At 39.9% G+C, this 19585-nt stretch overlaps 1 gene segment (V, D, J or C); it reads right to left on the bottom strand.

Moving 5' to 3' along the window:
- Window positions 1-301: 301 nt before the first annotated feature.
- LOC118238953 lies at window positions 302-17456 on the bottom strand. The segment is given in 4 exon segments: window positions 302-372; window positions 1341-1410; window positions 17041-17333; window positions 17411-17456. Coding segments are annotated over 4 exon segments (480 nt in total).
- Between the last annotated feature and the right edge of the window lie 2129 nt (window positions 17457-19585).

Here is a 19585-nt window from a genome sequence, read left to right as displayed (position 1 = left end):
AAAAGAAAAAAAGATTCTTAGACAGAAATTATTGACTTCAGACATGCCAAAGTTATAATAGAGCAAAGAATACAGAGAAGTCATAAGTCTTCCTTGCTGCCAGTTAGAACAGAAATATTGTGTATGGAGGAGGGCACTGTGCACCGTACAACAATGTCCAGTCAATGTCAATGCAGAACTTATGTCAAAGATGATCCGGTTTCAGGAAACAAGAGAATGAGTACACAGGGTTCCTAATGTCATGAAAGGTCCTCTTACATTCCGAGCTGGGAATCCCACGGATCTGGCCCCAGTGCTCTGATCAGGAGCCCTGAGCAGCAAATTCCACACCCTGAGGCCTCCACAGCATGACGTTCAGCTCCATCACTAAGACTAAAACAATAAGAAATTTGGTTACTACTAACAAATACATTTCAATTAGAATTACTTATAAATAAAAGTTTAAAATTAGGTTTGCAAGGGAAAGGTAAAGTGACTCCCCACAAATCTATGGGAACAAATTGAAACAAAGAACTTGGTGTATTATCAGATACAGCAAAGTGGGATGAAATAGATTTTTGTTTGCCTGATATTGTTGATTTGTATTTTACAGTTCAAAATCATATACTAGTTGTTTATTCCCATCTAGTCCAGTCTCTTAGATTTAAAGGATGTTTGTGTCATAATGTACTGACACAGCTAGTCTTTGTTTTTGTTTCATTAAGAAGTGTGTCAATGGAGTTGGTCACTGATAAAGATGAGGTCAAGCCTGGTGCATTGTAGGGGGCATCTTGGATCAGCTTCACATCATTCTCAGACATCCTTTGCTTTGGAAAAGTGAACAAAGTCACTATAGTACTGTGAGAAAGAGACAGTCCAAGTCACACTCAGAATGATCATTTCTGAGCAAGTCTCCAGGCTGATCTTCTCTATTATCTCAGTCCCAGGGCAGCTTCCTGCTCCTCTAGTGTTTCTGACACACTCAGGATGTGGAATCAACACTGTGTCTTGCACAGTAATAGACTGCAGAGTCCTCAGATGTCAGGCTGCTGAGATCCATGTAGGCTGTGCTGGAGGATTTGTCTGCAGTCAGTGTGGCCTTGCCCTGGAACTTCTGATTTCCAGGATAAACATATCCAAGCCATTCCAGTCCCTATCCTGGCTTCTGCTTCATCCACTGTGTATCATAGCTGGCGAAGGTGTAGCCTGAAGCCTTGCAGGACAGCTTCACTGAAGTTCAGGTACAGACCTCTGCTCCAGCTGGAACTGGGAGTGGACACCTGTGTATAGAAAGGCAGAGTGGATGTCACTGTCACCTCAGAGCATGGCCCCTCCTCATGTCTGGAACTTGGAGCCCTTACCTGTAGCTGCTGTCACCAGGAAGAGGATGATCCAGCTCCAGCTGGTGGTGAGGACCTGTGTGCTCAGTGACTGTGGAGAGGACACTGATCATGTATAGTTGGTGGTGTGGACATCCCTGTATTTACATTCATAGATTCACTTAATTTGCATATTCATGAGCAGGGTGCTTCTTAGATAAGGATCTAGTCCAGCTGGAGAAGAAGGAGGGAGAGGACACCTGAGTCAGGCAGCAGGATACTGAGATCCAAATCCTCATCCTGTCTGTAGAAATTGTGATTCCTGAGACCTGTGCAGACCCTGTGGATGTGTCTTAAACCTAATCCCTTTATTTACAAATAGAATCCCAACCTCAGATATTTAGTTCTCTTGGTTAAAATATTGGTTTCAGTTGGGTGGCAATAATTGTGATTAGATATTTCAAAAGCTCCTCATTTGGGAGAATTTGTGTTATTATCTCATTAACTAACAATATTTACTTTCCCAGCTTGTTAACACTGTGTGTTACCTGTGTGTGTGTGTGTGTGTGTGTGTGTGTGTGTGTGTGTTTATGTATGCTGTTTTATCATTTTCTTTTTTGTCTGTGTGCTGACTTTTTATAGCGACATTGTAAAGTTGAGTGGTAAGGAGATATTAAAGATCAGGGAGGAACTGGGTAGTGAAATTGTGATCTAAAAATAGTATAGGAAAGATAGTTTTCAAATATCCACAACAAATCTTAATAAAACAAACACAAAATAAAACATGAAATATTTACCAAAGAGATTTTACTGTGTTTGAATATTGGAGATGTCACTTACCAACTGCAACAGGTGTTGTTCAGCTAACAGACATTTAAAAGGAGTCCACAGAGAGAGTGATGTCCCCTCCTGCCCTCATCTCATTTCTACCCTGCTGATGTGTGGCTACACTGTGACCCCTGCTGGTCTTGATATGCCTTGGCTTACAATAAAGTTTCAAAGTGTAGCTTGAGCAGCAACATATTCCAACTGCTTCAGTCTTCACCGAGCTCATCTTCAGGAAAATAGGCTCTTGTTTTCCTGGAAGCACTGAATGATGTGGCAAAGACTGATTGTAAGCGGTGCCTCTATCATTATTAATAATTCTCTCAACACCATCGACTTCCCTGCTGGCAGCTGGATCCAGCTCATCCCTACACACTGTTACTGCAGAGTGACCACAGAGAATTATGGCATGCTAAGTCACTGTACCTTTGAAAATTAATCTTCTTGTTATTGCTTGACCTTTCACATTTTGCCTGGAATCATGGAGTTGTTCCAGTCTAGCTACATTGAGAGGCACATGTCATAGGTTACCAGGTCAGAGTCCTCGGCCCCTGGGACACTGTGTGCCTTTCAGTTCCTGATAAACCAAAGCACTCCCTCAGTCAGGGATGCTTTCAGGACACCTCTGTTTCTCTGTGTTCCCTAGTATTCCTGCTTACTTTCCCTACTCCTGAGGGTGGGATGTCCTTCACTCTCTGTGTCTCTGTCTCTGTCCCTGTCTCCTGCTCTTGGCCCCCCTCTCTGAATCTCAAGGTCCATGGAACTAAAAAAGTTTCAAATGTACACACAGACAAAAATCCCCCAAACTTCTTATTTTACCCTTTCTCTAATGTAGGAAATTACCAATATGGAGCCAGGTAAATATACAAGGGAATTTAATAAGGAAAAGCTTTACTTACAGAGTGTCCTAGCCTGTTGGTGGGGCAGTGGTAAGCATATCAACCCAAAGATGAAAGCAAAAGCAGAGCACCAAGTAAGCATCCCTCATTCTAGGTCACCCTGACCACACCCTCGAAGGCGTGGTTAGGCACACCTGTAGCCAGCCACTAAGCAGGCAAGGCTACAACATCCCCTACAATTCCCCTTTTAGTCTAAAAGAGGATTAAAACTTAAGAGTGTAAAGTATCCAAAATTAACAATCATAAAAGAGAAATATAAGAAGACACAACAATCTGCTTATGTTACATCCTAACTATCTAATTTTAACTAAACCCTAAAGTCATCTGAAAGAGGTGTCCAAGCATGAACACCTCCTTCCAATCCCAACCATAAACAATAGGAAGCTATCCCTAACTATGTATATACACTATCCTAAATGACAACAATGGGGAAAGGGGGCATAGCATCTGCCAAGTTACTTCCTGCTGAAATGGGACAGAGATAGCCTTGTGGCGTCCTGTAGGAAGAAAATGTTAGTATAATAAAAGTCTTGAATGTATTATATCCAGTCCATGTTAGATAGGATTTGCTTGATTGATGATCTCACTTGAAATCTTCAACTTGATTGAAGTCAGTACCCGAAGTTCTGTTCGGAGTGTCAGTTGAAACTGAGTAAGTAGGATCCAGTGCAGTCAAGGAGTTTTGGCCCAGTTTCTTTCCAGGGTGTCCAGGGATTGCTGTCAGGCAGGTCTTCATAGGCTGTGTGGGACTGAAACATAAATCTTAGCAGAGAAATGTTTGCTTGAGTAAGTATACATCTTTGATTTCGGGCCCGAGACAGTGGCCCCACTGTGTGACAAGGTTATCAGATTAATTTACAGATGGTGGCTGTGATGGTGATGGCAGTGACAGGAAATTTAAAACCTGCTAAGTTTGAAGTTCACAACCTCCATTCAGATATATGTAATGAATATTTGTCAACAAATTGTATACTAAGAATCCCTCCCAAATGAAACAAAGCAAATATACCACAGAAATATTTGCTCGACAATGATTATTGTAGCAAATCACTAAATTGTGGATGTAAACTATGTATCTGTCAAGAGAGGATGTCATCAAGAAGACATGTTTAAATAAACAACAGAAGTTTTTCTTCTACAAGGAATATGGAAATTACATGTTATAGATAAATGGATGTAGTTAGAGATAAATTTATTAAGACCATCTCAGAAATTAGACATTAAGTGAGACTAAAATCAGCAGATTTTTAGATATTGCATGCTTGTATATAATTATGAATAGAAATACATGATGAAGCATGAGTGAAATTGTTTATTAGAATAAGGGTAAAGTAGGTGGGGAATGAAAATGAAGAGTAGTGATTATGGGAAAAATAATAGTATATAAAATAAATGAGTAGGAAACTTCTAAAAATATAAAAATTGCTATTTTTATATTTTATAATTTTTGAAATTTTAATCCATGTATAAAATACAGTATGATCATATCTATATCCAATATGTCACACTGGTTCCTCTTGGGGCCTCTCCTATGTCTCTGTCCCTCTTCATGACCTCTTTTAATTCATTAAATAATAACATCTATATACACATAGGTGGAGTCTTTCACTAGTACACCAGAAACCTCCAGAAAACTTCCAAATAATTCTGATTATATTTTCCTAGTCAGATATCAATGCCAATAGATTCTCAGCTCTGTGTGGGTCCTCAGGAGTTTCTCTCCATCCATGTAATAGTTTTAAAAATTGTTATACTGTCTTCAGTGGTGTGAACAGGACAGACATGGACCAAGGTGCATGTGTGATCCTCAGAGGACAACTTATGGAATTCAGTTCTTGTGTCCTATCATGTGGGTCCAAGCAATCAAACTTATATTTCTAAGTTTGCCAGTGGACACATTTACATGCTCAGCTACTTCAAAGGCTCTGACAAAAAGTGTACTCAAGGGTATTTTTTAAAAGGTTTTCAATCATATCACACTGCATTTTTGTTTCACTATATCTGACTGTATATCCTGATTATAGAGTTGTGTTTTGGATTTTGTGTGTGCTTGTGTGTAAGAGTATTGGCTGTTTTAATTTTGTTTGGTATTAATCACGTTCCTAAATTATTTTTGTCTATTTGTTTTTTTTCCTGGAAAGAAGGCAGGCTGTGGAGTTGGTTAGGAGAGGATACACGAAAATATAGAAAGAGTAGGGGATGGGAATCAGTGAACAGATTACATTGTAAAAAGATTTTCAAATAAAATTATAAAATGTAAATGCAAACTAAATAAATAAGCAAGAAAATAGAAGCCCATAGAAAGTTTGACAAAGAATCTTTACTGTATTCGTGCATGAAAACATCACATGTCAACAACAGCAGGTGCAGGTCAACTAGTAGACTCAAGAAAGGAAACCACAGAGGACAGAGTCCCCTCCACTCCAACCTCAGCACTCTTCTGGGGAGTCTTGGCTCCATTGCAATTCCTGCTGTTCCAAGCTCCCCTGCATGTTGGTTTGTCATTGCTTACACTGAAGCTGCACTGTCTGTTTGAACAGTAACACATCCCTAAACTTCAGTAGTCACAGAGCTCAACTGCAGGGATAAATGGCTTTGTTTACTGGGAGAAGCAGACTGGATATTTCAGAGATAGATTTCACAAATGTCCACTGTCCCTCTCACTCCTGTCCACTCACACAGTGTCTTTTCTTACATAAATTACCTTTCAAAAGAGAAACAAGGAAAATCCAGCTCAATCTCAACTCCATGCTGTGTGTTGAGTGTTCACTGAAAAGGGCTGCTTTTCATCGGCAAAGGAGGGCATTATTTGCATGTCTTCCTGTTATATCCTGAAAACAGAGGCAGGAGCCTTAGTGAAGAAAAAAAATGATACAACTGTTTGAGATGAAATTAGGAACCAAGTGGTGTTTATAACATCAAAGCATCAATCATTTTCCTAGGCATATAGCTTAGCTGCTAGAGTATTGTTTTGCATGAACGAAGCCCCGTGTTCATTACATGATAGGCAATAGTTTGGAGTAGGAGAATCTTAGATTTTACTTATGCTTGATCTATACGAAACTGTTTGCCAACAGAGGAAGAAAGAAGGAAGGAAGGAAAAATAGACTATTAAGAATTAATTCTTGGATTTACATAAAAATATGTTTTCAGACTTCCTTTATTGTACTCTCTAATTGTAAACTTATCTGCTTTATTTGCATAAATTATTCAATTGATTCATAAGAATTTTAATAAGAAAAAACAACATGTAATCATTTAATAAACATTGTATAAGGTTCAGTAAATAATGAATCGGATTTTAATCGGATTAACAACATGTGGTTGAGGCCAGAATAAAGTGCTATACAATTTCATGCATAAAGCTTGGAGATTGATCCTCAAAAAAATAAAAGAAATGTTTTGTAAAGATAAATACTATTTGAGATCATTCTTTAGCAATGATTAAAACATATTTCGGTGACCCATATTTTGCATTTAGCTCCTCAAGGGATGAACTTCCCCATCTAACAGACCTGCTCTTCTCCATCAAAAGATACTGCCAGCTCTTCTGTGGCCACCCAAAAACACCCAGTAGGACTATTTCCTTCCATGCCATGTCCTTCTGCTCTCTGATTCTACAATGACTTGCCTTTCACAATCCATCATCTAGGCCTGCTGTTTCTCACCTGGACCTTGAGGGACTTGCCTGCATCTGCATGGGACCACAAGGTAATCCACCTCCTTCCTTTCCCATAGCCTACTGTCTTCCTGTGACCTTCCTCCCCATGCCATCATGTTATCTTTGTTCTCTCCCACATCTTAGTCAGGGTTTACCATGGTCTTGCCTCTCTGAAGTGCTGAGTAGACATTGTTCTCACTTAGCATGCAAACCTCCTATTCCTCAAGGATTTTGCTTCTCAGTGCTGTCAGATGTAGTGGGTTTTTATACAATCTTTCCTCCTCAAGCCATCTTTAACAGAACAGTACTATTTGTTTTCTCCTAGTTCCCAGTGATATCTAATATCATTCTTCTTGGCCACGAGAGCAGTGTCCGATATAGGTACAATATCTCATGGAGTAGTCCTGAATTAAATCAGATATTGACAGTTTACCACAACAGAATGCATTCTGCCTGCGTGGTTCAAAAGCACAAACAACCAGCTATAAACACTTTGACCTTCACTGGGGCTCTGCTTGTAACACACACACACACACACACACACACACACACACACACACACACACACACACAACACACACACTTTCTAACTTTATTTTTAAATGTATTCTTATATCTTCAGATAAATCTCTCCCTCCCTCATTAATGATGTTCTCATTTTTGTAATTTCAGATGGAGACTATTACAGAGATCCATATGAGGCAAACTTGCTTAGAACAAGTGACCCAGGGATGTACAACTACACTGGATACATCTTCAATATTAACACAACACCAGAAGCTTAGTTAAAATCCTTGAAGAGGGGACAGAAAAAGTACAAGTTCTAGAGGACCAGGATGCCACCATGAGATGGTATCTTCTAGACAGGAAAGAGATGCTGATGCCATGAAATCTTGATGATATAGATGTAGAAACTGGACTTCCATAGTATAGGGTTACACCTCACAGGTTCCAACCTATAAATGATAAACTACTGGCAATCAGTGGCTCCTGAGAGAGGGAGAATCAGTTTTCATCAAGGACAAGCTCTGTCATAATTATTCAATTCCAAGTTCACTGCTCTAAACACAGGTACATATACATACCTATAATGGTATTCAAAGTCTCTCTCTCTCTCTCTCTCTCTCTCTCTCTCTCTCTCTCTCTCACACACACACACACACACACACACACACACACACACACACCAACCACACTGGCAAAGATATTTATTAAAGTTGAAGAACTCTAGAGTTTCTTGGATAAATGAAAGTTGGATATGGGAGGATTTTGAGTGAATGTGTTGATACTTATAGTACTCAGGTTAAGAAATTCTGAAAGCTGTTTTATTTAAGAAGCAACAAGGATATTTCCTCTCACATGCAACTCCTTAGTAGGTGCTGTGTGTTCAGTGAAGAACACTGAATGGGAAGACAGAGAATCCAGGGCTGGGCTTCTCAGCCAGAGCTACATGGTTAGGGATGGGGTGGTTTTATGAGCAAAGGGAGAGCTTGTCTGCAGTTCTTGCTGATGTAGACTGAGTTCTGTGGTGAGTGTATTGGATATATAATTGCCTTGAGAAAATGATAGAGATGAAACTGGGTCATAGGGAAAGAATGAAAGAATTATATCACAAATACAAAAAACGTTATTTTGTATTTGTGATATAATTCAAAGACTCACTTCATTGTGTTCTGACTGAAGCAATTATAATAAAATTTTGATCATTTTAAAAAGAATAACAAATTTTCTGAATGTTGAATCTTGATATTAAAATGAAGTAATTGGTTTCATGGACTTAGTTTAGTTCAGATTCATGCAAAATGATTAGTTGTGATATCCAGATTTTAAAACAATGACAGGTGGATAGTGGTAGAGCACACCTTTAATCCCAGTAGTTGAGAGGCAGAGGCAGGCAGATCTCAGTGAGTTCAAGGAAATTCTGTTCTACACAGCAATTTCCAGAACAGGCTCCAAAGCTACAGAGAGAACCCCTGTCTCAAAAAAAGGAAAACAATAGATTGTAAATTCTATAGAGTATTATTAATCTGAAAAAGCTCTTCTAAAATGTGAACATTTTTGTGTTTCTTGTTAGTCTGTTGTAGGCTGTGTGGGACATAGCATTCCTGTACAGCAGGCTACTATTGTTAATCTTTCTTAAATAATGAAGGAAGCATGTTTGTGAGTACCAAAATGTGGAGAGAAATCTAGATCCTCCACTCTGGGACTCTGCTCAGGTGTTTGTCCATCAGTCTAGTCCAGTCTCCTCCCCAGGACATGACACTCTATCCTGATTAGGTGAGACTCAGCACTAAGAGCCATTAGATGGCCTCATCACCAGACAAGACTGTCTAGTCCTGTTTTCCAACTGAGGAATTCATTCTAATATGAGATATACTGTCTTTGTGGTGATGGAAAGTGTCTTTGCATTGTGTCATTTCTGTTTCTGTAGCATTCCCAGGGGAGTGACAGAGTCTAGGAACTACCTGAACTTCTCCATGTCACATCTTGTATCCTTCTACACATGGAATGTAACTGCCACAGAAGATGGTCTCCTGGGTCTTCTATGTGGTTAACTTAGTGGAATAAACTCTGGGTAGAATCAGGAAACACCCTTGCTGGCCTCTCTGCACTTACTCCCCAGGCTTTGCTTAACTACTATATCTAGGTTTTCCCTTTTGCTGTCTCATGCAACAATATTTAGCAATGTTCTTGATTATAGAAACTTGATGTCATTTTACAATCATGTCTTAAATATCAGAATGTTACCCTTTGTGTTTTCTTTGACAGAACATGATCTCCAAGAGATTAAAGTCATTCCCTTGTAGGGAATACTCTGTAATGTTTGTAGACAGATTTATAATGTTTCCACATCATGTGCAGGTCAAGAATGTTGTCCCAGTAATCTTGTGTGCCTGGGAGACATCATGACAGCCATATGGTGGAGTTCTGTGGAGCAACGTTTGCCTCTCCTTGAGAAATCCAATCTGTTCCCATAGAAATCATCCCTATGAACCTTGCATGAGCCCAGAAAGTTCACATATAACAATGACTGGACCCATCATTCTTATAACTTTTAATCATTCTGTTGATGGTTCCACGGAATTCACACATAAGGGAAACCCTCTTGACTTTCTATCCTGACACTGAGGTTTATATTTGAACAAGAGTTTTCATGATGTTGTAGACACTTTAACTTGCAAAGACAAGAGCAAGTAGACACTATGCCTTGGAGGATGAGGGAATTCTGTCCACCTTTAACTGGTTCAGTGTACACTTCCTGAGTATCATGACATCTGCTGGCAAAGGCCCAGAGGATAAGGAAGGATAATGATGAAATTTGAGAAAGAATTTCAGGAGTAAAATAACTTTACTGGCAGGAAATCAGACATCCCAATCAACTCTCAACCTGAGAGTTGTGTGTGAAAGGATCTAGTCAGATGGGAAAGAAAATGGGTTTTCTAGCCCTTGGTTCTTGTTTATAAAAGTTTCTGGTTTCATGTGAGTGAATAAAAATAAATAAATAAAACAATTTTCACCAGAGAATCCCACTATCAACTGTGTTGTTTTCTTTTTTCTAATTATTCTTTTAATAGAAATAATCTGTTTGTGGCCATGGGACCAATGGCAGTATTAATTCTGTTATTGACAATAAGCCATTGTAAAGTCAAGGGGCATGTGCATTCTCCTTATTTAAAATAAAAATAAAAACATGAAAAAGCAAGCATACACATAAATAATTGTATTCAGACAAGTCAAAGTTATAACAGAGCCAAGAAACAAGAATTGAAAAACACAATCCAGCTTCAGGAAACAGGGCAGTGAGCATGCAGGTCTCCTGATAACAGGCACTGGTGTCTTACATTCCCAGTGTGGAATCCCACAGCTCTGTCTTAAATGTTACCTGAACAGGATGATAAAGGACACCAATTGGAGGAGTATTCCTCCTTCTCCACATCCTCTCCAGCACAGACTGTCATTGGTGTTATTGATTTTAGCCATTCTGACAAGAGTAATATGTGGTTTTGACTTGCATTTCCCTGATAACTAAGGATGTTGAGCACTTTCTCAAGTGTTTTCAGCATTTTAGATTTTTCTGTTGAGAATTCCCTATATAATTCTTTACTCCACTTTTAATTGCATTGTTTGGTGTTTTGGTGGCTAGTTTCTTGAGTTCATTGTATATTTTGGTGATCAACCCTCTGTCAGATGTGGGGTTGCCATATCAGGAGGGAGTGAAATCTTGTAAACCACTTTGGAAAGTAGTATGATGGTTTCTCAGGAAAATGGGAATCAGTCTAACCTCAAGGTCCAGCAATTCCACTCTTGGGCATATACCCAAAGAATACACATTCATACAATAAGGAAGTATGTTCAACTATATTAATAACAGCATTATTTGTAATAGCCAGAACCTGGAAGCAACCTAGATGCCCCTCTACTGTAGAATGGATAGAGAAAATGTGGTACATTCACACAATGGAGTATTCCTCTGTGGAAAAAAAAACCAATGGAATCTTGAATTTGCAGGCAAATTGATGGAACTAGAAGAAACCATCCTAAGTGAGGTAACCCAGTCACAAAAAGATAAGCATGGTATGTACTCACTCATATATGAGTTTTAGACATAGAGCAAAGGATTTCCAGTCTACAATCCACACTGCCAGAGGAGCTAGGAAACAAGGAGGACCCCAAAGGAAGATTGCATAGTTCCTTGAAGAATGGGTTGGGGACAAGAACCTCTGAACAAAGTGGGAGCACATGGGGAGAGGAAAAAGGTGGGAAGGGAAGAAGGGGAGGGGGAGGAGAACAAGAGGACTGAGTCGGAGAGGAATAGAGGAGGGCAAAAAGGAGATGTCTTGATAGAGGGAGACAGTAAAGATATGGAGAGAGGTCGGAATCAGGGGAAATGTTAGCAGATCCAGAGGATGGCCCCAATAAGAATCCAGGCAGTGGTGGAGAGGATGCCACTGATGCCCTTCCCCTATAATGAGATTGATGTCTACCTTGGTTATCATTCCTAGAGCCTTCATCCAGTAGCTGTTCCAAGCACAGACAGGCACCCACAGCTAAGCACTGAACTATACTCCTGCAATCCAGTTGTGGAGAGGGAGGAGGGACGAACAAACAAGCCAAGACAGTGAGGCAGAAACTGGCAGAAACATTTGGCCTGACCTAGTGAGAGCATGGAGACCCTAGTCACAAAGCTGGGGAAACAGCATTGGATCAAACCAGGCCCTCTGAATGTGGGTGCCAGCTAGGAGGCCAAGGCAGTCTATGGGACCTCTAACAGTGGAGCCACTGTTTATCTTTAGAGCACAAATGGACTTTGAGAGCCAATTCCCTTTGGACAGACCCTATTGCAGCCCGGATACAAAGAGGGCCTAGGCCCACTCCTGAATGATATGATGGACTTTGAAGGTCCTCTGTGGAGAGCCTCACTATCCCTGGGGAGGAGTTGGGGGATGGTTTGGGGGTGTTGTTGGGGAACATGAAAGGATGGAAGGGTGAGGGAATGGGGGGATGGATATGTAAATATGTAATTAAAGAATTTAAATGAAAAATAAAAAGGAAGCCAATTGATGTCACAGGGTTTATTAACAAATGAATCAGAACCAGTATACTACAGTGCAGGAGAGAACAAAGCTGCTACACTGCTCTGGGTCCAGCGGATACTCCACCTGTTCTGCCTTGTTCCTCTCTCATTCTCTCTCTCTCTCTCTCTCTCTCTCTCTCTCTCTCTCTCTCTCTCTCTCTCTTCTCTCTCTCTCCATCCCCAAGTGCTCAGACTACTCTTACTCAGGCAGGTCATGACTGATAAAAGTTTCAGAGGCTTGAATGTATTTTCTATAAGCTTAGCAAATGGCCATTCTGGAGTAGAAAATCTATGAGCCCCAGGGATATGACTCCTGTGTTTGTCTTGGGCACACACACTTGTGACTTGTAGGCTCATGGTAACATCTCAATATATGCCACATTCAGAGTGTAGATGCATTTGGTTGGATGTAAGTAGCCTGATCATGGGTTGAATGCATTTCCTTCCACTGAAATTTGTCATAGGGTTAAATTTTCAAATGTGTCGTGATACTTCATTTTATGTTTCTTTATGTGAATTTCTTTGACTATCGTATATATTCAAGGCTTCCTACCAGGAGGGATTGTGGAAGTCAAGATCCCATACTCAATAAATGTTGTATTTGGTAGGTGTTTTTGCTAACATGGTGTCTCTTCCTAGCATTGCTGAAATAGGCACTTGCCTGTCAAGTTATCCCAGAGTAAAATGAACATTTAGGTGACTACCTGGACCCAAAGATTCTCTGCTTGTTGAAGAACTCTGAGGAACATGAACCTGTGTCTGATGAGAAAACAGCAAGTTTAAGGACCTTGATGAATTAACTAGGTGCTGTAGAAACTGGTTTCCTGCTAAAACTACTTAAATTACATTGACCACTATTCATGTTCACCAATTGTGTATTTTAAATTCATTTAAAATTTTTCACTACATTAGAAGAAAAATTAATTAAAATTGACAATCTTTTGCATTCCGAATTTTTTGCAAAAGCAATGAAATCACTGTCCCCATAGGTACTTCCTGTTAAAAACTATGTTCTCTTGAATGACTGACACAATATCTCACACATTGAAGAAGAGTTTTCTATCATCAGTCACCATGTCGCCATGGTGTCGCCATGGCTGTGATACAAGCACCATTTTGCTCTGAGCTCCAAAAGGGCCACACAACCTTCCTGCACTGCCTTTTCTTCCCAAGGCCACTATTTCTCTAGTCTTGAGTCCACCAAGGACTCCATAATCCATTCCAGGCATCTGAATTTGAACCCTGACTCTCGATCCAAATGCTCTATTAGATTGTACAATGGACCACTACACAAACAAAATTACTTGAACATATAATACCATATTCTGAACTATTAGTGTGCCTCCCCAGTACATTTAAATAGATGTCAAGAAGCAGGCCTGCTTGAATAGCTTTGGGAATACATTTCATACATATATGAAAATGTCACAATGAAATATGTTATTTTATACAGATGATATATTATAATCAAAATTAAGTTGCTTTAAGGAAAAAATATATTCACTGACAATTTTCACATTCAGATAATCTTGATAAAGTTGATTGTCATTATCCAATTATAAAATCATTTAAATATTTAAATATACTCAAGGGAGTCTCCTTTCTATGCATGACACTTCCACTACTACTATAATTTTACTTATTTCACAAATAAAACCAAATGTCAAGTTTGCATATACAGGATAAGATCAATTTGTTCTTCATACAAATCATTCCTCAGCCCAATTGACTGAATGACATACAGCATAAAGGACAAAAGCACCACCTTTCTCCAGTTAACATTGACTCTGGTTCTGCCTTGACAACTGTTACCATCCCTATACTGGAAAATGCCTACCTAACCGAAACTGATGGCGTTATCAAGAAATATTGCTTATTATAAGAAAGAGATGAATGCTTACACATGGTTTCCTATCTCATGGGTTCTGGTCCCTGGATCTCAGCCCATAGGAACCGTGTGTCTAACACTTAGGTTGGTCTTCCTAACTCAGTTTACCTACTGTAGAACTACTGTCACATTAACAAGCAGGGACAAAGCTAGTCTAAATACCCCACTAAAGGCAGGCCCAAGACTCATTTCCCAGGTGACTCTAGGTCCTGGAAATTTAGCAATCTATATAAACATGGGCCACAAAGTTCAGCAATTGCTTTTAATTGTTGAACAAAGTGATGTGGGAAATGCTAGAATGATCCAAGTGTAAAAAATGCATGTGATAAAATTCAAATTGCTCAGGTCTGAGCCCAGTATGTACCCTGGGAAGAGGAAGGGAGAGTTTAGATTTCTTAGGATTCTGGGGTACAGGAGGTTGATTCTGCCTTTCTCTTGGTTCCTCCTGAATCTCAAACACTATCCTAGTAACGAAATCCCATGGATAAACTGCTAACAATCACACAAATAAAGGTCTATGGTTTCCTGACCTTTGATTGGCAAATTTAATCACTTTTATTTCTGGTAGATCACTCACTCTGCATTGTTTTACTTATGCAATAAAAATACTTAGTGACTTACAGAAGAGTGAGAATATTGATCTAAATGATTAAATATTGAAACAGCTCAGGACCTGGGTGACTTTAGAGGCAAAACCATTTTGAACTTAGGGCTAAAACAGTTCTGTATTTCTCAGAACAGATTATTAGTGACAAATCTGCTTAGAGATAATGAAAACAGACCAACTCTAGAAAGTCTGAACCTCAGAGATCTGCAATGGGAATGAAACCAGAATTACAGCAGAGACATGGGTCATGAAGACAGTCTTGATGATGTCATGGAGGACAATAAAAAATGAGCTGATGGAAACTGAAATATTATCTCCTATCTCTGATGACTCTGCACTTGTTCTGAGAAAATGTCTGAACAATGACATTTAGAAAACTCCATAGATTCCTAACTGATTAACATCAGTGCAGGAGGAAGGAAATTATAAGAGAGGGAAGAGTAGTGCAGTTAAGAAACTGGCTGGAAATTGTTGCAAACTTCAACCAGGTTTTACATGTACATGCAAGAATAAAAAACAAGTTTGTTTTCTCTACCCAAATGTTATAATATATTGAATGTCCATAGATACATAACTGATTGGGGGTGACTCTAGTATGTTTCATTTAAATTTGCTTCATTAAGAAAAATATTTCTAGACAATATATTCCCCCTCTGTCACAAACACCCAGACTTCTCCCCTCCCTAGCAATACAACTCTAAAGCCTTTATTTCTCTCACTCCTTAAACAAATGGGCAAAAAAACAAGAAACTATCATCAATCTATGTACCTCATAAACACACACATACTCAAAAGGATACAAAAATCAGAAACAAAAATATGCACACATAAAAAATATCAATGAAACAAAGAAGCTTAAATAAAGTTATATAAGACAAAAGCTGTCCAAATTGTCATTGTTCAAGTTTTCTTGTTGTTAATTCCTGGTCATGGGTGTAATTAGTATAGCCAGTGATGTGTGATTAATATACCAGTGAGACAAATTGAATTGGGCCAATTTTTCTCCTTTGCTAGTGGTTATAAATTGCAGATAGTTTCTTAGTTAATAGTGGGAGCTCTTGTCCACTTGTAACACTCAGCCCTGAGAACACTTCTGGCTTGAACTTGTGAAAGCCTTGTGCTTGTTACCACGGTCTCTGTGAGTTCATGTGTGCATCAGTCCCGCTGTGAGTGCAGGAAACTGTTTCCTTGGAGTCATTTATCACTTCTCACTCTTAGGATCTTTCCACCTCCTTCGCTGAATTGTTTGCACAATCCTGAGGGTGAGGTTTGATGAAGACTACCCATTTATAGCGTGTGCCCAAATATACATCACTCTCTACATATTGTCCCTTTCTGTCTACGTCAGTTTCCACTTACAGATAAAGAGAATGTTCTCTGCTGATGGCTGATTTAGGCCCTGACTTATGTGTTTATGAGGGCACACGACTAAGATTAATTTTATTGATATGTTTCTTTATGAGAAAATAGCATTTGGTTTCACCTGGGGCCATGGTGTATCTAGACCCAGTTTCTTTGCCTTCTTGGCAGTGTCTGACATGGGTTTCATCTCATGGACAACAATGAAATCCAAACAGAGAATGATCGATTACATCCACAACAATTGCAATAACATATCTCATGGGATGGTAAGCATTATAACTCACAGCCTTTGTATCTAGGTTGGTTATTGCCCTTCTCCTTCTCATGGAAAAATATCTTCAATAGCTATGAATGCCAGTCAGTAGAAGAGAAAACATCTAGTTAAATATCAGATCAACTTCCCAGTGTCCACTGTGATACACAAGTGTTGTCCTCAGCATTATGACCTTATCACCAGTTTGTGGAGAGAACCAAGTGACTTGGCAATAGGCTGAGATATCTCAGAGTTTCCTTAGCAATACTTTCACCAGAGTCTCAGTTTGTGAGTGCTTACTCAGTAAGCCCATCGCCCCATTATGGAATTATTCATTGATGGAGAAATTACAGTAATTTAGAAATTTCTGCTGTGGGAATTTGAGAGAAAGTACAGAGTGAAACAATAGCTTTGAACCACTTGGCTTGAGCACATGACTTCCTTAATCATTTTATAACCAAACACAGTCAGACTAATTTCTAAACATCTTAAAAATGAATGATGGTGTATAACAGGAAGCCCGGGCTCTGAAGTTAGCAGTGAAGAGGAAACCTCAGAGGCTCACAGGAAAGATGTAACTCTCTCCCCATATTAGGAAGGGAAAGAGATGAGAAGCTTCCTGAAATTTTGTATAGATATCAAATGAGGCTGTGTCTCTGTGGTATTCGTTACTAGAGCACAGTAGTATGTGGCAGTGTCTTCAGTGTCCACACTGGTAATCTTCAGAGTTACTCGGTTGTTGGATGTGTCCTTGGAGATTGTGAGCCGGCTCTTCAGGGATGGGGTGTAGTATTTATCATTATTCCACCAAATGTTTGCCAGCCATTCGAGAACCTTCCCTGAGGGCTGGCGGATCCAGCACTTGCTCAGTGAAAACCCAGAGAAAGAGCAGGTCAGACTGAGAGTCTGGAAAGGCTGCAACAGCCCAGGGCCAGACTCCTTCAGGGTAACCTGGGATAGGACATCTGTGGGGGAAAAAGGAGAAGGTAAGGTTGGGACAGAGTGAATTATGGGAATTCATGTAGAAATCTATGGCGCTCACATGCAGGCACAATCAGCAGCAGGAATGAGGAAGCAAACACGGCCATGGTTGTACACCTGTGAGTGCCCAGGCCCAGCTTTGGCTTTTCAACCTATGCTTGGGTGGAGCCAGGAGAGATTTGCATTCAGTCACTGGGATCTCACTCTGAAGGAGGACTTAAATTATGGGTCTCAGGAGGAGCCAGTCTGAGATGAGAAACAGAGGATGCCTCAGGGAAGTTCACCTCATCGTAGAAAGGAACCCACATGAGAAGACCAGGTCCTCAGATCACAACACTTCTGATGAGAACTGTGTGAATGGAGCATGGGAGAATGTTCCATCTGCAGGCTGGCAGTTATGCAGTCTATAATTGCATGGAAGAGAGTTGTATTCATTGCCTTTACTAATCTGTCAATTTCCTGCCTCACTATTTGATATTTCTCTTTATTCCGCATTAGTAGCTTCATGTTGATACTGCTGTCTATTTCTGAAACTTTAATAAACAGCAGCTTTAGAAAAAAATAAACTGTAGCCAGAGACACTGAGCATCCTGGAGAAAGGGAAGGACAGAGAATTGTGAAAGTCACAGCTCACAGGGCCCAGGGATTTCTTCACAGGTTCAGTGATGTTAAAGTCAATGCAGTCTGCTTTTTTCTTGTGAATATTGATGTTTTAAGACCTACAAAGTAAATTATTTGCTTGTCTTTGGTCACAATCACAGTGACTTTGTGATATGATCATGAATGAAAACATGGAAAGTAAGGAGTGAACTTCTGGATTTACATCAAATATGGTTCATTTTTATGAATACACTATCTTCCTATTTAAATTTTTAAAATAAAATTTGAAACATAAAGTTACCAAGATGTATCTGAACCATGAATATGAACTTATAATAAGTTTGTCCTAACACTGTAAAAAGAAACGAAGCCAAAAATGCTGAGTGTGAGCTGAGAGTTTTGTGTTTGTGTTTTTTTAAGGGGAACTGTTATGTTTAGGGGAAGCTAAAAATCCCATAGGAAACAAAATCTTAGCCACCCTCTGCACCTGGTCCCAGGCTGACCCTGAGTTCTATTGTGCAATGTGACTTCTGCTGGAGATGAGCTCTAATGTTCTTCCCGAGCACAGCAGGGAGCGATGTGTTCTATTGTGCAATGTGACTTCTGCTGGAGATGAGCTCTAATGTTCTTCCCGAGCACAGCAGGGAGCGATGTGTGCCTGACCATGGTGACCCTCAGTGTGTTCATCACAACATATGTGGCTGTCACTTCTGCTAACACAGAAGTCAGTCTTGAGGGCAACTCTTCCTTAGATTGGTTTCTGGAGAAGATGAAGCTGAAGAAGTATGAGTTATCTTCTGTGACTCCATGATAACCTCATTGTCCCAAGAGTACAGACTCTTCTCTGGAGCAAACCTGGCCCCAGTATGTATCAGAGTGTGATGGAGTAACCAGGGCCAATGCAGGTAACAACCAGGTCTGTCAGAGCTTCAACAGGCCAAGTGTTGACATCTGAAGTGGTACCTAAGGTCAAGGAGAATTGACCTCTGTCAGTCACACACAGTGACTACTTCTGCAGGTTTCCCCAGAATACCAAAACATCTAACCCGGATGACAACGGCAGAGTCATCTCTGGTATTATAAGTCACAATCTGCCTTTGTAAATAGACATCAACATATGTCCCCATAAACAAAAGCATTCACAGAATGGATTTATATCCGGACATGTCACTGCATAATTTAAAGCAGACCCATGAGTGACCCTTGAATGACAAACAGACGCTGATACTGAGACCCTGTCACCAGGCTCATGAGTTGACCTGATAGTCTTATCTTCCACCCCAGTTTTTCCCCAGTGACTTTAAGCCTGTGTGAGTAGATTGCTGTGCTCAGCCATGTAGGGTGTCTCCAATTTCCCCTGGAGATCAGGAACATATTTTCAATTTGGGAGCCCCTTAATTACAGGTGGGAGTGGACAGAACAGTTTCTCCTGGTGTTTTATCTTGTCAGAGGACATCTGTTGGGCTTCCATTGGAAACTTCAAGCAGCATTTCTAGTTAGCAAGGCTTCTGTATCATAATTGGCCAACAGAAACCACTCTCACCAGAAGTCATACCTAGTGGGGGGTCATCCATATCAGTCACTCAACATCATATGTGTAGGTGGAGGGATTATCTGCTACAGGAACTTGAGTGAC

The sequence above is a fragment of the Cricetulus griseus genome, chromosome 5 (genome assembly GCF_003668045.3).
Source record: "Cricetulus griseus strain 17A/GY chromosome 5, alternate assembly CriGri-PICRH-1.0, whole genome shotgun sequence".
NCBI classification, from domain to species: Eukaryota; Metazoa; Chordata; class Mammalia; order Rodentia; family Cricetidae; genus Cricetulus; species Cricetulus griseus.
Note: the sequence above shows the minus strand (reverse complement) of the source record. Positions and strands in the feature narration are given on the sequence as shown.